The sequence below is a fragment of the Hyla sarda genome, chromosome 12 (genome assembly GCF_029499605.1).
Source record: "Hyla sarda isolate aHylSar1 chromosome 12, aHylSar1.hap1, whole genome shotgun sequence".
In the NCBI taxonomy this organism is placed as follows: domain Eukaryota; kingdom Metazoa; phylum Chordata; class Amphibia; order Anura; family Hylidae; genus Hyla; species Hyla sarda.
The window spans coordinates 25,666,744-25,688,754 of record NC_079200.1 but is presented as its reverse complement, the minus strand read 5'-3'; the positions used below and the strand labels follow the sequence as shown (position 1 = coordinate 25,688,754).

Here is a 22,011-nt window from a genome sequence, read left to right as displayed (position 1 = left end):
CATGTGTAAGAACCCAGGGGACTGTGACAAGGGCCATATAGTGAGGCTCATTGATGTGATACAGGCCAGCCCGTTTGGCCCCATTCCACAGAAGAGCTACTGTAGTACAAATGGCTGGAAAAATTACTGCTGCCTATGATAGAAAGTTGATGCCTGACGAAGATCCCGGTTCGGGATCGAAACGCGTTGCCAATAAAGAACTTTATCTTCATCCCCGGGTACCAGCGCCTTCTTGAGAGGAACTTATCCACGTATTTATCTCTATTGCTACTTACCGGACTGACGGACGTCACACCGGGCTTGTTCCTCGTGGCAGCGGTTTCCCTTGATCTTCCATACACAGACGCCACTGTAGGTGTTGTGCTCTGAGCGCAACACCAAGGGGTAAGAACCCATCTTTACGTTAACCCTTATCATTGTAAAACGGTCCTCACTAGGGGCGCACCTCCTGTGTTTTTTTCTCTCGTTTATATGATAGAAAGGAGTCAGAATACACAGGCATCAAACCTTGTAATACAGTGTTTCCCAACCAGTGTGCCTCCAGCTGTTGCAAAACTACAAGTCCCAGCATGCCCGGACAGCCTTCGGCTGTCCGGGCATGCTGGGACTTGTAGTTTTGCAACAGCTGGAGGCAGACTGTTTGGGAAACACTGTTGTAGTATATGGGGCTGTGTAACTGGGCTTCCATGCTGACCCCATCTATTGCCGATAGCATCTACAATATACAAGTGATAGTCAGAACTGAACCAATGAGCATTGGAAGATGGCGGCCTGGCCTGATGGATCTCTGTCTCTTTTACATCATGTGGTCACATACCTGAAGAATCAACAACACCAGGATGCACTATGGGAACAAAACAAGCCAGTCGGTGGAGGCAGCATGGAGATCTGGCCACTGTTCTGCTGGGGAACTTTGGGTTCAGACATCCACATGATGTTAGGGCCGGTTCACACTATGTTTGTAGTGTACGAGAACCGGATATGGCTGGGGGGAGCGAAAACCGGGCACTCCCGTATCCCATTCCGGATCCGGCCCATATGTAATGCATTTCAATGAGCCGACAGGAGTCCAACGCTGACTTTGGTCGGCTTATTTTTGACCCGTATACGGTTTTTCCACAAGACCTAAAACCGTGGTATACCATGGTTTTAGGTCAGGTCAGAAAACCGTATACGGGGGAAAAATAAGCCGACCAAAGTCAGTGTTTGGCTCCGGTCGGCTCATTGAAATTAATTGGGTTTGGGCCGGATACGGGAGCGTCCAGGGATCACCTGCCTCCGTCCGTCCGTCTCCCGGGGTCTTCTGCACTAATCTGCCTTCCAGCAGACCAGAGCAGAAGATTGCCGATAATACTGATCAGTGCTATGCCCTATGCATAGCACTGAACCGTATTAGCAATCTAATGATTGCGATAAATAGTCCCCTATGGGGGCTATAAACGCGTAAAATGTAAAAAAAAAAAAAAAAAAGTGGAAAAATATAAAAAAGTGGAAAAAGCCCCTCCCCCAATAAAGTTTTAAATCACCCCTTTTCCCCATATTAATACACAAAAGAGTAAAAAAAAAAAAATGATAAAACATATTTGGTAAATATGTCCAAAATGTCAGCTTTTTTGTCACATCAAACTGCAATTTTTTTAATAAAAAGCGATCAAAAAGTCACATCTGCACAAACGTGGCACTAAAACAGATCATGGCACAAAATATGAGCCCTCTCACATCCCCGAATACGGAAAAATAAGAAAGTTACAGGTGATCAAAATATTTTAAACTTAATGATGTAAAAAATAAAATAAATATAAGTTTGAGATTTTTTAACCCCTACAGGACCCATGACGTAACGGTACGTCCCGACACCCTGGGTCTTAAGGACCAGGGACGTACATTTACGTCATGGGCAGATTTAGTCCCCGCCGTGCGCCGGGCGGGGATCGGAGTGGGATGCCTGCTGAAATCATTCAGCAGGCATCCCGTGCAAATGCCCAGGGGGGTCATTAGACCCCCCCATGTCGGCGATCGCGGCAAATCGCAAGTGAATTCACACTTGCGATTTGCGCGATTCCAGGTCTATAGTGACCCGGTGACCCGGAATGTAAGGGGGATCGCGGGTGTCTAAGACACCCACGATCCCCCTGAAGCAATAGGAGTGAGGTGGCAGAGTTGCCACCCCTCCTATCCCTGCTATTGGTGGTCTAGACGCGACCACCAATAGCAGATCGGGGGCGGGGGGGGGGGGGGGGGGGGTTTACTTTCGTTTTCCCGGTCCTGCCCACCCACAATAGGCGGGGCAGGACGGGGAAAAGACGGGGACTGGCGCCGAAGATCCACTTACCAATCCGGGCGGGCGTCGGAGGCTGCAGGCGACTGAGATCGGCGGGCGGCGATGACATGCGGCTGGATCCGACGGAATCTGGAGGGTACAGTTTGAGACCATTATACAGTGGTCTATAACTGTAGCCCTCCAGATGTTGCAAAACTACAACTCCCAGCATGCTCAAACAACTGTTTGCTGTCAGGGCATGCTGGGAATTGTAGTTTTGCAACAGCTGGAGGACCACAGTTTGGAGATCACTTTGCAGTGTTCTCTAAAACTGTAGCCCTCCAGATGCAAAACTGCAAATCCCAGCATGTCCAAACAGCAATCAGCTGTCTCGGCATGCTGGGAGTTGTAGTTGTGTACCTCCAGCTATTGCATAACTACATCTCCCAGCATGCCCTTCGGCGATCAGTACATGCTGGGAGTTAGCTGGAGGCACACTGGTTAGAAAATACTGAGTTAGGTAACAGAACCTAACTGAAGGTTTTCCAACCAGTGTGCCTCCAGCTGTTGCAAAAGTACAACTTCCAGCATGCACGGTCTGTCAGTACATGCTGGGAGTTGTAGTTTTGAAACAGCTGGAGGTTTGCCCCCCCATGTGAACGTACAGGGTACATTCACACGGGCAGGCTTACAGTAAGTTTCCTGCTTCAAGATTGGGCTGCAGCAAATTTTTCGCCGCAGCTCAAACTTCTAGCGAGAAACTCACCGTAACCCGCCAGTGTGAATGTACCCTAAAAAACACTACACTTACACATAATAAAGGGTAAAACACTACATATACACCCCCTTACACTTTCCCCCCAATAAAAATGAAAAACGTATTGTATGGCAGTGTTTCCAAAACAGAGCCTCCAGCTGTTGCAAAACAACAACTCCCAGCATTTCCGGACAGCCACTGACTGTCCAGGCATGCTGGGAATTTAGCAACAGCTGGAGGCACCCTGTTTGGGAATCACTGGCGTACAATACCCCTATGTCCACCCCTGTGCAATCCCTAATTTAGTCCTCAAATGCGCATGGCGCTCTCTCACTTCGGAGCCCTGTCGTATTTCAAGGAAACAGTTTAGGGACACATATGGGGTATCGCCGTACTCGGGAGAAATTGCACTACAAATTTTGGGTGGCTTTTTCTCCTTTTACACCTTATGAAAAGGAAAAGTTGGGGCTACACCAGCTTGTTAGTGTAAAAAAATAAAAAAATTTACACTAACATGCCGGTGTTGCCCTTTACTTTTTATTTTCACAAGTGTTAAAAGGAAAAAAAGACCACCAAAATTAGTAACGCAATTTCTCCTGAGTACAGAAATACCCCATATGTAGGCGTAAAATGCTCTGCGGACGCACAACAAGGCTCAGGAGTGAGAGCGCACCATGTACATTTGAGGTCTAAATTGGTGATTTGCCCAGGGGTGGCTGATTTTACAGCGGTTCTGACATAAACCCCCCCCCCCAAAAAAATACCCACATGTGACCCCATTTTGGAAACTACACCCCTCACGTAATGTAATAAGGGGTACAGTGAGCATTTACGCCCCACAGGTGTCTGACAGATTTTTGGAACAGTGGTCCGTGAAAATGAAAAATTTTATTTTTCATTTGCACAGCCCACTGTTCCAAAGATCTGTCAAACGCCAGTGGGGTGTAAATACTCACTGCACCCCTAATTAAATTCTGTGAGGGGTGTAGTTTCCAAAATAGGGTCACATGTGGGGGGTTCCACTGTTCTGGCACCACGGGGGGCTTTGTAAACGCACATGGCCCCTGACTTCCATTCCAAAAATTTTTTTCCCCAAAAGCTCAATGGCGCTCCTTCTCTTCTGAGCATTGTAGTGCGCCAGCAGAGCACTTGACGTCCACACATGGGGTATTTCCATACTCAGAAGAGATGGGGTTACAAATTTTGGGGGGTCTTTTCTGCTATTAACCCTTGCAAAAATGTGAAATTTGGGGGGAAACACATTTTAGTGAAAAAAAATAAAAGAATTTTTACATATGCAAAAGTCGTGAAACACCTGTGGGGTATTAAGGCTCGCTTTATTCCTTGTTACGTTCCTTAAGGGGTCTAGTTTCCAAAATGGTATGCCATGTGTTTTTTTTTTTTTTGCTGTTCTGGCACCATAGGGGCTTCCTAAATGCAACATGCCCCCCAAAAACCATTTCAGAAAAACGTACTCTCCAAAATCCCCTTGTCGCTCCTTCGCTTCTGAGCCCTCTACTGCGCCCGCCGAACAATTAACATAGACATATGAGGTATGTGCTTACTCGAGAGAAATTGGGCTACAAATATAAGTATACATTTTCTCCTTTTACCCCTTGTAAAAATTAAAAAATTGGGTCTACAAGAACATGCGAGTGTAAAAAATGAAGATTGTGAATTTTCTCCTTCACTTTGCTGCTATTCCTGTGAAACACCTAAAGGGTTAAAACGCTGACTGAATGTCATTTTGAATACTTTGGGGGGTGCAGTTTTTATAATGGGGTCATTTGTGGGGTATTTCTAATATGAAGACCCTTCAAATCCACTTCAAACCTGAACTGGTCCCTGAAAAATAGTGAGTTTGAAAATTTTGTGAAAAATTGCTGCTGAACTTTGAAGCCCTCTGGTGTCTTCCAAAAGTAAAAACTCATCAATTTTATGATGCAAACATATTGTATATGTGAATCAAATTTTTTTTTATTTGGAATATCCATTTTCCTTACAAGCAGAGAGCTTCAAAGTTAGAAAAATGCAAATTTTTAAAATTTTTCATCAAATTTTGGGATTTTTCACCAAGAAAGGATGCAAGTTACCATAAAATGTTACCACTATGTTAAAGTACAATATGTCACGAAAAAACGATCTCGGAATCAGAATGATAACTAAAAGCATTCCAGAGTTATTAATGTTTAAAGTGACAGAGGTCAGATGTGCAAAAAACGCTCTGGTCCTGAGGTGTAAAATGGCCTGGTCCTTAAGGGGTTAAAAGCAGTACAATAATAGAAATGTATGTAACCATGGGTATCATTTTAATGGTATTGACCCAGAGAGTAAAGAAAACATGTAAATTTTACCGTAAAGTGTACAGCGTGAAATAATTGCTAAATTATGATTTTCATTTAAATTGCCTTACACAAAAATATTTTTTGGGGGTTTACCATACATTTTAGGGTAAAACGATTGATGTCATTACAAAGTGCAACTGGTCATGCAAAAACAAGCCCTCATATGGGTCTGTGAATGGAAATATAAAAAAAAAGAGTTTTGATTTTAGATGATGAGGAGGAAAAAACGAAAACGCTAAAATAAAATGGCCTGGTCCTTAAAGGGGTATTCCGCTGCTCAGCGTTTGGGAAAAAAACAGTTCCAAACGCTGGAGCCGGCACCGGGAGCTCGTGATATCATAGCCCCGCCCCTCATGAAGTCATGAGCTCTCGGCGCCACCTCCAGCGTTCGTAACAGTTTGTTCCAAACGCTGAGCAGCGGAGTACCCCCCTAAGGGGTATTCCGCTCATAGACCTATTATCCCCCATCCAAAGCAGACATAATGCAATGCCCCCCTCCATTCATGTCTATAGGAGGGGGGGGGGGGGGGGTGCTGTGACATCACATCTCCAGTCCCGGAAACCCAGCGCTTGTCGAGACTGGAGTAGCAGCTGGCACAAAATGCCTGGTGCTGCACAGAGATCGCGGGGGGGTCCCAGTGGCGGGACCCCCTCAATCAGATATCTTATCCCCTATCCTTTGGATAGGGGATAAGATGTCTATGAGCAGAATACCCCTTTAATTTCTGAATCTCCTGCTGGTGGGAGTAGTAGTTCTGGAGATTGGAGACCCCCGCTTTAACAACTCATTGTTCTCATGTCTACTGTTTGATCATGTGACTGTGAAAATGTAACAGGCAGCTCACCGGACATATTTCGTGAGGGGAGGTCTGGCAGGGTGTGTTCCCGCAATACCAGCTGACAAGTAGCGATCTTTTCTTCTCTCAATGCGTCGTATATTGACAAAATCTCTAGAATGCAATTAGGAATTGATAAAAAAAATATATATATATATATATATATAAAAATAAAATAAAGACGATAAACCTTAAAACTATGAGACGAGTCAATAACAAATATAAACCGACCTGGGTGACACTACGCCGCCAGCTGCTCCCGCAGAGACGTCATATGACACAAGGGTGTTATCATCCACACGCTGTAAGATCTGGGAAGCAAAATACAGGGCATGCAATGTATAATAAGAAGCTTTTTGAACAATTACACTATGCATGGCTTTGACAGCCACAGTCTATAGGGCGGCATCTTGGATGGAAGGCCAAAAGTGTTTCTGTCACTTTAATATAACTTCTGACTTGTCCTCAGAGATGTCAAAAGCTTGGATTGGTCAGGATCTGAGTGTTTAGACCAGAGACAATTCCACAGGAGAGAAGCCATTTTCATGCTCAGAATGTGGAAAATGTTTTACTCACAAGTCCAATTTTGTTGAACATCAAAAAACTCACAAAGGGTAGAAACTAGTTTCATGTTCAGAATGTGGGAAATATTTTACTGACAAATTAACACATTCATTATTGCTTAACGCACTCTTCTCCCAGCTGTTCCAGCAATCGGTCGGGGGTCTGAATACTCAATGATCACACATTGACATGCCACTATATATGTCAAAAGTTTTTTTTTTGTAAGTGATTGTGCTCATTTAACCATATTTTATCCAGATAGCTCATTGAAGCCACTAAAGTGGACCATACATTTCACAGGCCTGTTGCCATCTCTCCCAATCTCCACATACACACTTGAGACGCCTCACGCCAGACACTTCATGCCGGACCATTGTCTTCCCTGACATTTGCAGTCACAAGGAGGCCTCCCTACATATTAGATAGGTGGCTGATGCCGCTGAAATTAGCAGGTTCAGCCAACGTTAATCTATTGTATAAGGCCAGCTTAAAAGGGGTACTCCGCTGCTCAGCGTTTGGAACTGCTCCGAACGCTGGAGCCGGCAGCTCGTGCCATCATAGCCCCGCCCCCTCGTGCAATCACGCCCTGGCCCCCCCCAATGCAAGTCTATGGGAGATCGGCACCAGGAGCTTGTGAAGTCATAGCCCGCACCCTCGTGACACCCCGCCCCCTCAATGCAAGTTTATGTGAGGGGGGCGTGACGGCTGTCACGCCCCCCTCACATAAACTTGCATTGAGGGGGCGGGGTGTCATGAGGGTGCGGGCTATGACTTCACAAGCTCCTGGTGCCGGCTCCAGCATGCGGAGTACCCCTTTAACACTAACAAAATACTGACCTGACAAACAGCCACTGTCCGGTTCCACAACACCATCTTTTCAGGTTGCAGGATGACCTCCTGATAAACCGTCTCTGCAGGACACTGCATGAAAGCCTAAGAACAAAGCACAGAGCACAGTCATATCTATGTATCACCTATCAAAGTGCCAATACAGCCAGAACTAATCCTCCATTCCTACCTTTAAGATGAAGGTCTTTCCATGGAAAGGTATGTCTAATGTGTACACAATGTCTCCAACATCCTAAAATACAAAAGCAGGTGAAGCAATTTGTCTGGTGGTTCGCTATTCCAGGCGGCATTATCCATGCGTTAGACAGCCTACTGATTTTTAATGAGATCTGTGTAATACTTAAAGGAGTAGTCCAGTGGTGAACAACTTATCCCCTATCCCCCGACCGCTGGGGCCCCCTGCGATCTCTTGTATGGTGCCCCGACAGCCCGCGCAAAGGGGGCGTGTCGACCCCCGCACGAAGCGGGGGCCGACACGCCCCCTCAATACAACTCTATGGCAGAGCCGAAGCGCTGCCTTCGGTAATCTCCGGATCTGCCATAGAGATGTATTGAGGGGGCGTGTCGGCCGCCGCTTCGTGCGGAGGTCGACACCCGCTATCTGGCCGGAGAGCCTGGCCCCCGTACAGAGAGATCGCAGGGGGCCCCAGCGGTCGGACCCCCCGCAATCTCAAACTTATCCCCTATCCTAAGGATAGGAGATTAGGATAGGGGATACATTTTTCACCACTGGACTACCCCTTTAATTCCCCATGTGGTGGCGCTACAGGGGAATTAAAGGGGTACTCCGGCTCTAATACATCTTATCCCCTATCCAAAGGATAGGGGATAAGATGACTGATCACGGGGGTCCTGCTGCTGGGGACCCCCGCAATCTGTCATTCAGCAAACACCTTTGCGAGCTCTCCGCAGCGCTGGAGGCCCCGAGTGTGCAGCATGACGACCAAGAGGCTGGAGGAAAAAAAAAAATACAAAAAAAAAAAAAAGTGAAAAATCTCCTCCCCCAATAAAAATGTAATTCGCCCCTTTTCCCCCCCCCCCCCCATTTTTCCCCCAAAAAAGTGTTAACATTTTTTGTTAATAAACATATTTGGTATTGCCACGTGCATAAATCTCGGAACTATAAAAATATCATTTTAATTATACCATATGGTGAACGACTTAAACATAAAAAAAAATAAAATAAAAAATTTTTTAAAAAGCTGCTTTTTTTGTCACATTTTATTCCAAATTATTATTATTTTTTTTTTTTATAAAAAAAGTGATTAAAAATATAAGCGAATGTGTAAAAACTACGGATCACTGCACAAATGTGTAAAAACTACACATCACGGCACAAAAAATGAGCCCTCACACTGCCCCATATACGGAAAAATTTGAAAGTTATAGGTGGTCAAAATATGGGAATTTTAAGATGCATTAATTTTGTTAAAATAGCTTGAGATTTTTTTTTAAAGCAGTAAAATAGAAAAGCATATAACATGGGGATAAATGGAAAGGCCTGCGCAGCTGGCCTGTAATTGTGGGAGGAGCGGGATGACTATAAGAACCCACGGCTCTCCCCCTTCAATGACGCCGTGGGTTCTTCGCTACGTCAGCTGACACACATCAGCTGACCGGAAGTGGTCAGACTTCTTCCTCGCTCGGGTCCTCGCCGTTTGCGATCAACAAAACGTGAGTAGCTGGGACGCTGGGGGTTGTGCTGTGAGGCTTCCTGGTCGCGTGGATGACCGATGAACGGCCCGGCTTCCCCCCAGCTATCCTCGCATGGTGTTCATTTTATTTCTAATCGTCCGGGGTACGGTCCCGGTGTACTGGCTTACTCTGCCAGCCCACCTGCCTTACAGTCCATCCGCATTCTCCCCATACCTCTCGGCCGCCCTACTCACTCACCCCCCCCCCCCTCCCCTTTTACCTCACACACTGTTGAAAAAAAAAAAAAATATATATATATATATAGAGAGGGGTTTATATATATTTAACCCACGTTAGTGCTATAAGCATCATAGGTTCCCCGCAGCTATAAGCAGGGGAGTCATATATAATAAACAAAGATAGTGTTATAATTATTATGTATCCTCCACAGCACTACGCAGGGGGGTTAGGCTCTAGGGCGGCCAGGGTATTCATGGCGGTTACGTTACCAACGCTACCTAACAGGTCCCCCATAGGGCTGCGGTGGACTCCTTAAGGTGGCCGGGCAGTCAACTTCCTAGTTTTCTTCCCGGCTTACTAATACCCCCTCCGTATGTACTAGTACGCTGTTCATACCGCAGGTTATATGCACTTGCTACCATGTTTCTCTTATCTCAGCCCTCCATTGTATTCTATTCGCATTCCGTACGTTCAGGCATTCAATCTCATGTGTGTTGTCTCTCATGTTCAGGTGATTAGTATCACGCCTTCTGATGCTTGTTAAGTTTAAACTGATTTTCATGAGTCTCTGTTTGTTAGGTTCATCAACTCGTCTTTACACCGCAGACCAAACCAGTTAATTCGGTAGGTTAGACTCTTGTACGTCCTGATGTTACTTGTCTAGAGTTCATTGGTAGCCATGTGTATGTAGCTTCAAGTCTTGCCAGTTTATGGTCCTTGGGGTTCCCTGTCCCTGTCTTTTGACCTTATCTGTTTAGGTGGTGCCGCGGTTCATTTGGTAGTTCCAGATATATTTCCTAGTTGGTGTTAGTCTCCCGCCAGGCACGCAATTGTTTCATCAGGCAATTTGTATTATCTGCCAAGGTACGTAGTCAGCCCGTGCTAGAAGTTTCTTTGGTGATATATGTGCTATGCTATAATTAAGTTTCTTCACAGCAATCAGTTCCCGCCGGAATACTGCAACTACACTGTTCATAAGTCTCCGGCCTTCACGCTGCCTGTATCCTTTCTCAAAATCCGAAAAGTAGTTCACTGGGACATAAGGTTCAGTTAAGAGTCGCTTCTTCGGGTAAGAATTATTTTATTATCCAAGTAAGCACCTCATGAACCTGACACGTCTTCAGGTTGTGTTTACTTGTGTTGTCGGTGCACCTCTTTTACGTTATAGTCACGTTCTCAAAAATTTGATTTTCACAATGTTCAGGGTTTTCATGGTGTTTGTATTAACTTTCGCGCTTACCTCTGGGTTCACACTTATCTAGACTCCGTTACGCATACAATTCTCGTCCAACACGTCGTCGGGTACTTTCCCTCTGTCTTGGTTTAATAAGTTGTTTCGTCATTGCCCAAGTAATCACCTATAAACCCGTCACACTTTCGTGATTGCTTGCATTGTCGTTGCACTCCTTTTTTCGTGTAGTCATGTCCTAAAAAAAAAATAAATAATGTACTTTATGGTGTTATAGGTTGATATGGTACTCGTGTAACGTTTCGCACTCATCACCGGGCACATACTCGTCTAGGCCCGTTACGCATACGTTTCCCGTCTGACACGTCTTTGGTTACTTTCCCTCTGTTCTGGTTAAGTGTCGTACGTCGTTGTTCAAGTAATCACCTCATGAACCTAACACGTTTTTAGGTTGTGATTGCTTGTGTTGTCGCAGCATTTCTTTTCTGTGTAGTCTCCTTCCTTAAGATGCTCTTCATGGTGTTCTAGGTTGTTAAGGTACTCATATAACGTTTCGCACTTGCCACCGGGCACATACTTGTCTAGGTCCGGTCACGTATACGATTCTCATCCGACACGTCTTCGCTTACTCTCTCTCTGTCCTGGTGTTTCACGATCATCTTTGTTTTAGATAAAGTGTGGTATCTTGGTAGTTATCTCCTTAGTCGTAGCTTGTTGCAAACAGGTTACTTAGCATCGGTTTGGATTATTTTCCAGGATGTCGCATGCGTCAGACATTGAGGATTCTGCTTCGGTTTTGGAGAATGCAGCCAGAGGTTCCGATCAAGCTAGTGTCCCTTCCCTGAGAACATGGACTATTCCAAAATTGACGGCTGAGCTAGTCAGAAGGGGCATCCCCTTCCCGGCTTCTGCCCGTAAAGCGGAATTATATAGGATCCTCACTGCAGACTCCGCCGGGCACAGCAGTGAAGAAGTTTCCATGTCCACCATTCAAACTTCTCTTACTCAGTTACATGCCGCTATTAATAATCTAACCTCTGATGTGAGTGACATGCGAAGTAGGATGAATGCCATGGAGTCCAGAAATACTGCAGGCACTTCTACCCCGGTTCCACCTCCTACTGTGCCATCTTCTCATGCCAGTATTTCAGGTACGCCATCTGCTGTCCCCAACATTTCGCCAGCCCATTTTATTCCTGCCCATATTAGGAAAGAGATCTTGGAAGGCAAGGATGTTAATCTGGCATCTTTGCTTATAGCGACTCATGATCTAAACGAAAATAAGACCATAGCCTGCGGAGATGTCTCCGTAGTCCTTAAATCCAAAGATGCCAGATTGAATAAGAAGCTCACCTTGTCCGAGTTCATTATGGCGTTCAGCATCTTCCGGGACGTCATATGTTCGGCCAAACCAGACAGGAGGGAAGAATTAGATCAGTACCTCTACAAAATCACTGAATTAAGCCACAAATTTGGTGGGTATTTGTTCTACGAATACCACAAGTCTTTCTCGGCCAAAGCTGCTGCCGCCCTAAGCCAGTATAACTTCAGCGTAAATTGGGCTATTGTAGACACTGAATTATACTGCAACCACTTCTCAGGGCTTAAACTCCCAGGGTGCGCCTTTTGCCATTCTTCCTTTCACACCACAGACTGGTGTGCCTCAGCCACTTCACAAGCTCCTCCAGAAACACCCAGCACGTCTAGATCTGCCCAACCTAGAGGTCCTAAGGTATCCGGTCTTACAGATAAGCTAGGCAGAGCCATAGTCTTTTTAGGAAAATCACAAATATGCAACAACTTTAACTACACTTCCTGCACTTACAGCCAGTGACGTCTACTGCATATCTGCTCAGTCTGTTTTAGGGCTCATCCCAAGACCACGTGCAGCCAAAAATCTGAGAAGTCCTGACTAGCGGTGGTGGATTCGGACCTCTTGGGCCGTTTTCTACAGGGTCACCCAGACCAGTCTTTTGCCAGACACCTAGTCGCTGGCTTCAAGCAGGGTTTCCATGTCGGTTTCGTGGCCCTGCCGCAGATGACCCATGAGTGCGATAATCTAGCCTCCGCTACATCAGACCCAGACTCAGTTTCCACCCTTATACAGACTGAACTAGATAAGGGATTTATTATTGGCCCTTTTGTTGAATCACCTTTTGACATATATAGAGTCAGCCCTATAGGCTTAGCGACGGGCAAATTCAATAATAAAAAGCGATTAATTTATGATTTGTCTGCCCCCTATTCTTCTACAATCCCGAGTCTTAATGCACTTGATGAGGCCATAGCTATCATATTGAGCCTGGGGCGGGGAGCTTGGTTATCTAAGGCGGACATATCTGATGCCTTCAAGCTCCTCCCAATCATGCCTCAACAATGGCAATGGCATGGTCTTCGCTGGCGGAACTTGTACTATTTCGCTACCAAGCTAACCTTTGGTGCACGCAGCAGTCCATGGTTATTTAACCGTTTTGCTTCGGCTCTCCACTGGATACTGGAAAATCGGTTTGAGTGTAATCACGTCATTCATTATCTCGACGATTTTCTGTTAATCGAGTCTCCCAATGCCTCGCCCAGGGATCTACAGGTTCTCCGAGCAGTCTTTGACTTTCTCGGGGTCCCAGTGTCTCCCGCTAAAACAGAAGGTCCCTCCAGGGTCATCACATTTCTAGGTATTGAGCTCGATTCTCAGAAAATGGAAGCCAGACTTCCTGAAGCTAAGCTCGTGAGGATTAGAACCGCCATACATAGGCTTAGGGAACGCCCCTACATTTCCAAGGTTGAGTTACAATCCATCCTGGGGATGTTAAATTTCGCTATGCGTATCATCCCCCAGGGACGCACTTTCATATCCCGCCTCTTGGCCTTATTACCGTCAGCCTCTGAGCAGAATAGTCTAATACATCTAGATTGCCAAGCTTTAGCAGATTTAGCTATGTGGGAGTCGTTTTTGCACAACTGGAACGGCATTTCATTTTTTATCCCTAGCATTGGGAACGAATCGCCCATGGTTTTTTCCGACGCTGCCTCTTCAACGGGTTTCGCTGCTATCTGGGGCAATCATTGGTTCGCCGGCCCTTGGCCACCCGAGATCACCCAGATTGAAGGCTTCATAAGGAGTTCGGCAGCCTTTGAACTGTACCCGATAGTAGCCGCTGCTCAGTTGTGGGGTCCAGCTTGGAACAGGACCACTGTTCTTTTCGTGTCCGATAATGCCGCTACCGTAGATATTCTACTGAAGGGTAGGTCTAGATGCCCTATCATCATGAGTTTAGCTAGACGATTAGTTTGGCTATCCCTACATCATACATTTACTTTCACATGTGCTCACATTGAAGGAATCCAGAATATTGCTGCAGATGCCTTATCTAGGAACAACCTCTCACATTTCTTTCAGGTGATGCCAGAAGCCGATTCCATAGGGGCGCAAGTTCCCCCGTTCCATTCACTAGTCATGAATTGAACCAGCATCTTCGGATAGCCAAACGTTTGGTCAGTGATTCCTTGTCTACAAATACACGAAAAATTTATGGTACGGCATGGAACTCATTCTCCAAATTCAGATCCGAGCACGCCGAGGGCGACAAGATTTCAGTTCCTTTCCTTTTAGCATATATTGGGTTTTGCCATACCACACTGCATTTATCCCACAATACTATTAGGAGTTATCTAGCCGGTATCCAACACCATCTGTCCTTAACCAATACCTGTAGTTATTCTATATTCTCTTCTCGCCTGGTGAAGTCCGCTCTGAAGGGCATCCTTAAGAAGGAAGTCCCTCGCAGCCCAGTCAGACAACCTATCACAGGCAACATGTTCAGGCAGTTGTCCGACTTGTTAGATTCCGCACCGTTGGGTTTCCATGATAGCCTCACATTAAAAGCGGCCATGTACCTTGCCTATTATGGGTTTCTCAGACCGGGCGAGTGTACTGCTCGGTCCGTTAACGCGCCCTTTCTTAAGGTCAGTCAGCTGTCTTGTGTTTCTGATCATTTCGAACTGTCCCTCAGTCAGACCAAGACCTCGTCTCCGGGTCAATCCGTGACTGTCCGGTTTTTCCCCACTGCGCACAAATGGTGTCCTGTCACGGTCCTCCGTGATTTGTTGAATGCCTGTGTTAACCCATCTGCTGACGACCCTTTGCTCCGTTTCAGATCCAATCCATTAACTACTTCTCAGTTCATCAAACATATACGCATTCTGGTCAGGTCGCTGGGAGGAGACCCGACCTCATTATCCGGTCACTCCTTCCGTATTGGCGCAGCTACAGCCGCTTCTAAGCACGGGGTCCCAGCTCACGTAATCAAGAAATTAGGACGTTGGAAATCCGGATGCTACATGCAGTATATCCCTAACCCTCGCAAAGAAATGGCTAGCGCATTCCAGTCTCTTGTGTTGTAATCTGCAATAAACAAATGTTTGTTTAAAACCGGGTTTTGCCCTCTTTTCCTGGCATATTCTTCACGCCGCAGTTATGGCACACTTCAGACTGCTTAGTTGAGGATGATAGGTCATTGGTTACAGTTGGTTGTTAGGTTAGTATTAGGGTTTTACGCATTTCGGTCATGTAGCAACGACCACAATTTTAATCGTATTGACCCACAGAAGAAAATATGTAATTTTTACTGTAAAGTGTACAGCATGAAAACAAAACCTTCCAAAATGTCATAAATTGTGATTTTCTTTTAAAATTTTCCCACATAAATAAATTTTTTGGTTGCACCGTACATTGTATGGTAAAATAAGTGATGTCATTACAAAGTAAAATTGATGATGCAAAAAACAAGCCATATATGGGTCTGTGGATGGAAATATAAGAGAGTTATGGATTTTTAGAAGGCAAGGAGGAAAAAACAAAAATGCAAAAATAACATGGGCCTGGTCCTTAAAGGGTTAAAGAGGCAGTCCAGTTATGAAAAACATATCCCCTATCCTGTGGTCCAACTGCGTAAATCCCCCGGATCGTGTGGTTACTCCCAAGACCAGTTCATCTCTGGGGGCTGGAGCCCTCTTCGGGCCTGTAGATCAGAGACTATCTCCGGAAGTACCACTTTAAAGGAGTACTATGTTGGTTCGATCCATCCTATATCAGTGATAAAGACTGTTTGACCTTCCTATGTTCCCCCGTTGCACAGATATAGGTGTCCCATTCTCGGGTCCCAGTCTATTTCCGCTCAGTGTATCACCAGCCGCAGAGTGACATTGCTGTGCCTGGTGATAGGCTGAGCGCAGCATGACTGTCTGTCCCACAGGAAGCGGAAGAGGACAGGGACCGGAGAACGGGACACAGATATCGTTGCATAGGGGGAAAATAGGAAGGTGAGTTAAAGGGGTATTCCAGCTTCATAAATTTTTTCCGCTATCCAAAAGGATAGGGGATAAGATGTACGATCGCAGGGGTCCCGCCACTGGGGAACCCCACAATCTCGGTGTTGCCCCCAGCATTCTGTGCCGGGCTCTGCCTCCGAGTCGGGAACGTGGCGGCCCCCTCCCATAGACATGAATAGAGGGGCGTGGCCGTGACATGATGTCCCTGCCCCCTCCCATAGACATGAATGGAGGGGGCGTGGGTGACGTCACCCCTGCGATCACACATCTTATCCCCTATCCTTTGGATAGGGGATAAGATGAATAAAGCCGGAATACCCCTTTTGAGTTTGTTTTGTTTCATTTGGCAGCCCGGGCACAGAGGGATAGAAGAAAAAAAAAAAAAAAAAAACACCACAGTACTCCTTTAAGGTCAAACAACAGCCTGTATCACTGATTTAGGATGCAGATGCATCATGCCAAATTTAGGCCGGGTTCACATCACGTTTTCCTCCATACTGTTCTCAATCCGTTTTTCTAAAGAAAACCGTATGGCAAAAAAAATACAGATGGAACAGTATGGGAAAAAGTAAACCGTATGCGTTTTTAAAAGTGCATACAGTTCCGTTTCTTTTTATAAAAAAAAAATAAATAAAAATAAAAAAAAAAAACCTTTTTGATAATTTTGTCAATTTTTAATGGGAGGGATGTTCGGTGGGGAGTTTAGGATGCAAATGCGCATGTGCAAAGTAAAAACCGTATACGGTTTTCCGTATGGAACTGTATACATGTGCGTTTCCCATTGACGTCCATGTTAAAAAAAAAAGTATGCGATTGCAGTAGGGTTTTTAAACCGGAGACAAAACCGTGGTTGACCTATGTTTTTTTTGTTTTTTTTTAATAAAAAAAACGGACAGAACTGTATACACTTTTAAAAACAGTATACAGTTTAAAAACGCATATGGTTTACTTTTTCCCCATATACTGTTCCATCCGTTTTTTTGCCATATGGTTTTCTTTAGAAAAATGGATTGAAAACAGTATGGAGGAAAACGTGATGTGAACCCAGCCTTATACAGATTGTCTTTCTGTATATATTTCTCTGTCAACTTGCAGGCCTACAATTCTAGTTGGAGCCTTAATGGATGGAGAATGGAAAGTCAATAGAGGCTGCAAAGAAGCAAGTTACTCACATTGTTCTTCTCGAACTTCCAGTTGACTTCCTGGGCCAGGATCTGCTCTACAATCTCCATGGCTTCTTTTCCTTTCCTCACATACTCTCGTTCTTGGGGAGTTACAGCCTTTCGACCCACTGCCTCCTCATCGTCATCATATTCATTATCTGACCCTGCGGAGACAAGTCATCTCAGGGAAGCTGTCCAGTTATATAGATTAAAGGAACACTGTCACATGTTCACTCCCGCACTAACCACAGGTGCGGGGGACGCTGATTCATATGATCCCTACGTTGCCCCGATCCGTCCCGCCGTTTGCCTGCAATCTTCGTTTTTCTATATATGCAAATGTGACTGTAACTGGCACAGGTGGGGATTTAAGGAGCCTAGTGGCACTGTGACATCAGCGCCGCCCACTTATGAATATTTATCCCTCCGGCTCCCCCTCTCCCCACCGCTCCTAACTGGTCTTCACTGCGCATGCGCAGTGAAGACCAGTTAGGAGCGGTGGAGAGAGGGCGAGCCGGAGGGATAAATATTCCTAAGCGGGCGGCGCTGCAGACGGGCGGCACTGACGTCACAGTGCCACTAGGCTCCTGAAAACCAGTTACAGTTCCACAGCTACATTTGCATATATAGAAAAACTAAGATTGCGGGCGAACGGCCGGACAGATCGGGGCAACGTAGGGATCATATGAATCAGTCAGTACCTGGTGTGATTGGTGCTGGAGTGAACATGTGACAGGTTTCCTTTAAAAGGGGTACTCCCGTGGAAAACTTTTTTTTTATTTTTAAATCAACTGGTGCCAGGAAGTTTGTTAATTACTTCTATAAAAAAAAATAAAAAAAAAAATAAAAATCTTAATCCTTCCAGTACTTTTTAGGGGCTGTTTACCACAGAGAAAATGCTTTTCTTTTTGGATTTCTCTTCTGTCACGACCACAGTACTCTCTGCTGTCCATTTTTGGAACTGTCCAGAGAAGGAGAAAATCCCCATAGCAAACATATGCTGATCTGGACAGTTCCTAAAATGGACAGCAGAGGTCAGCAGAGAGCACTGTGCTCGTGACATCAGAGAAATCCAAAAAGAAAAGCATTTCCTCTGTAGTATACAGCCTATAAAATGTATTGGAAGGATTAAAATGTTTTAATAGAAGTCATTTACAAATGTGTTTAACTTTCTGGCACCAGTTGATTATAAAAAATAAATAAAATAAAAAGTTCTCCATGGGAGTACCCCTTTAAGTAAAAAAGGAGATGAAGAGGAAGACCTACTTCATCCCATAAGGGAAGAAGCAGAAAAAAAATGGTAAATGCTGACCTGCGAAAGACTCTGGGGGGGAATAAAATTGTCCTTCAGAAGAAGGTCCTGGGTACAGGAGAGGAGGACGGAACGCAGCGGCCTGTGCAGCCAGATACCCTGAAATAACACAATCCATATATTACTCAGATGGGGGAGATTTACAGATCTGTTCTCATCCTTCATTGTAGCCGCCACTTACATCGCTCTTCCTCTGCTTCCTGCGTCAAAACCTTGAAGTCCAGGAACCATGTTTCCAACCATGCCAGTACGAAAGACATAATAGGCAGGAGATATCCTAATGCCCCTTTGGAAAGAAGCTGAGGAATTCGGGAAAAATATATTTATTTTACTCCCTTAAAAAAAGTTTTGTGTGTTCTCCGTTTTAAAGTGTACCCGTCAGATCCAACACATTTTTATTTTTTTTAGTATATCACTCAGTACCTAATCCTGACCATGTATGTCTAATTTTTATGTGTCTAGCACCTTTATTTATTTTTTTATTACACTTTTAATTTAGTTCACTAGTCTGAATTCCTCTCAAAAGGGAGGGGGCGTGGCCTCACTGTGCAGGTCTCCGCCCCCTCCCTCTGTATGCTGTTTGCTCCCATCTCCCCTAGCATTAGCAAAACTACAACTCCCAGCATGTCCTCACTGACACAAGCTTACAGTGGGAGGATTTTTCCTCCAGCTGTGAGCCCTTCACTCCCAGCTGTCAATTAAGGAAGTGTGTCCATGACATAGGTGATGATGCATGGACACAGCAGGACTAGTATGTGTCCAACAGGCAGGGAAGCAGTGGTTTGACTGGATTTTTCAGTATGAAATACTGAAAATTTTTCTAATGAAAGCAATTGCAAAACCCATTGGTTTACAACATATCAAATGTTTTTGTATCTGACAGTGCCCATTTAAGAGTTTTCTGTGTTCTCCTTAACACTATGTATATATAGAATATTAATCTATACAAAAAGCAAAGCAACTTTGTAAATGTATTACATTACATATCCAGTACTGATCCTGCGTTACATCCTGTATTATACTGCAGAGCTGTACTCCCTATTCTGCTGGTGAGGTCACTGTGTACATACATTACATTACTTATCCTGTACTGATCCTGAGTTATATCCTGTATTATACATCAGAGCTGTACTCACTATTCTGCTGGTGGGGTCACTGTGTGTATCCGTTACTGATCCTGTACTGATCCTTAGTTATATCCTGTATTATACTCCAGAGCTGTACTCACTATTCTGCTGGTGAAATCACTGTGTACATACATTACTTATCCTGTACTGATCCTTAGTTATATATTGTATTATACTCCAGAGCTGTACTCACTATTCTGCTGGTGAGGTCACTGTGTACATACATTACTTATCCTGTACTGATCCTTAGTTATATCCTGTATTATACTCCAGAGCTGTACTCACTATTCTGCTGGTGAGGTCACTGTGTATATACATTACATTCCTTATCCTGTACTGATCCTGAGTTATATATTGTATTATACTCCAGAGCTGTACTCACTATTCTGCTGGTGGGGTCACTGTGTGTATCCGTTACTGATCCTCTACTGATCCTTAGTTATATCCTGTATTATACTCCAGAGCTGTACTCACTATTCTGCTGGTGGGGTCACTGTATGCATCTGTTACTTACCCTGTAGTGATTCCGAGTTACATCTTGTATTCAAATCTACAGGAAAGGGGATAAGTGTCTAATTGTGGGGCCTGTGGGACCCCCCCCCCCCCCCCCTGCGATCTCCTAAATGGGCATAGCGCCTCCCATTTGTGCACCTGTCGGGTGCATGAGTACAGCGCTCGTGTTTCTCCTGCTCTCCCACAGAGATCCCGGAGTTTAGTAAACTACCATTCCAACCATACAAACTTCTTCAGTGTATTTGTGTAAAAGCCTTATATCAGGGATCCACTCACCTCTGACATTATGACTTTCACAATGAGAAAGGTGCTGGTGACCAGGGTTGTGATCTGGTAATAGAAGCAAGAGGATTGTTATTTTCTCACCTAGAAAACTGAGTTCAACTTACTATGTGAGTAAGTGGTACAATGGCAGGACAGGAGATACATGTATGATCACTGCAATTCACGTTCCATACTGCTGACATTGTTAGATAGCTACAAGGGTAAGGAAACACATGGTACATCTCATAAATCTGTCTGTGCTTCTATAATGTAGAAATGTGCAAAGTGTCAAAGAGGAGTTCAAAAGCCCCTGAAGTGCTAGGGCTGGAACACCACCTCATACCCCCTCCCATCCCTGTCCCCTCTCCATTGACTGAAAAGACACCTGGAAGCCGAGCCCTGTTTCCAAAGGAAGCAGGGACAGGGATGGGAGGAGGAGCAAGAAGGTTTTCTTGGCCCCAGAGAGTTTTTTTTTTTTTATATTAATGAAGCACAGACAGATATGAAAATTACCACATGTCTCCTTGTCCTAACCACTATTTATTAGGGTCAGCAGTTTGGAACTTGAATTCCAGCTGACCGATTCCCCTTAACCTGTTGGGGACGGAGGGCGGGGACCGTACCGGGATGACCGCTTATATCTATCAGAAGGCATCCCGTGGCAATGCCTAGGGGGGTCCTAAGACCCCACCCCATGTCGGTGATTGTCGCAAATCGCCAGTCAATTCAGACCGGCAATTTGCGGCAAATCCGGGCCAATCGGGTCACTGGTGACCCGATCGCCCGGAAAATAAGAATGATCGGAGCTGAGAATGATCTGACCAAGCTAAAGGATAGGAGCAAGGTGGTCTCCAAACTATAGCCCTCCAGATGTTGCAAAACTACAATTCCCAGCATGCCCAGACAGTTAGGGATGCTGGGCGTGTAGTTCTGCAATATCTGGCCTTTCACATGTTGCAGAACTACAACTCCCAGCATACCTGGACAGTCTGGGCATGCTTGGAGTTGTAGTTTTGCAACATCTGCGAGGGCTACAGTTTGGAGACCACTACTTAGCGGTCTCCAAGCTGTTCTTCCCCAGTTGTTGCAGAACTGCAACTCCTAGCATGCCAAGACTGGCCAGGCATGCTGGGAGTTGTAGTTCTGCAACATTTGAAGGGCCAGATATTGCAGAGCTACAAGCCCAGCATCCCTGACTGTCTGGGCATGCTGGGAATTGTAGTTTTGAAACAGCTGTAGGCACACTGGTTTAGGAAACAGACTCTAGCTCAGTGTTTACCACTGATTCCAACCGGTGTGCCTCCAGCTGTTGCAAAACTACAACTCCCAGAATGCACTGATAGACTGTACATGCTGAGAGTTGTAGTTTTGCAACAGCTGGAGGCACACTGGTTGGAATCACTGAGCTAGAAACTGTTTCCTAACTAAGTGGTTCCCCACCAGTGTGCCTACAGCTGTTGCAAAACTACAACTCCCAGCATATACGGTCTGTCTGTGAGTTGTAGTTTTGCCACAGCTGAAGGTTTGGGGTGCCGCCCCATGTGAATGTACAGGGTACATTCACACGCGTGTGTTTACAGTGGGTATCCTTCTACAAGTTTGAGCTGCAGCAAATTTTTCGCCGCAGTT

General features: G+C 45.3%; 1 protein-coding gene across 2 annotated transcripts in view; it reads right to left on the bottom strand.

Moving 5' to 3' along the window:
- Nucleotides 1-22,011, bottom strand: part of STARD3 (StAR related lipid transfer domain containing 3) — a 51,537-nt gene that overhangs the window by 6,206 nt on the left and 23,320 nt on the right. For both annotated transcript variants that reach the window (XM_056547495.1, XM_056547497.1), the window contains exons 5-12: nt 20,395-20,448; nt 18,660-18,777; nt 18,479-18,577; nt 17,176-17,330; nt 7,781-7,843; nt 7,600-7,695; nt 6,430-6,509; nt 6,208-6,312 (exon numbers count right to left, since the gene is read on the bottom strand). In XM_056547495.1, coding sequence (XP_056403470.1) covers nt 6,208-6,312; nt 6,430-6,509; nt 7,600-7,695; nt 7,781-7,843; nt 17,176-17,330; nt 18,479-18,577; nt 18,660-18,777; nt 20,395-20,448 — 770 coding nt within the window. The remainder of the gene's footprint in view (nt 1-6,207; nt 6,313-6,429; nt 6,510-7,599; nt 7,696-7,780; nt 7,844-17,175; nt 17,331-18,478; nt 18,578-18,659; nt 18,778-20,394; nt 20,449-22,011) is intronic.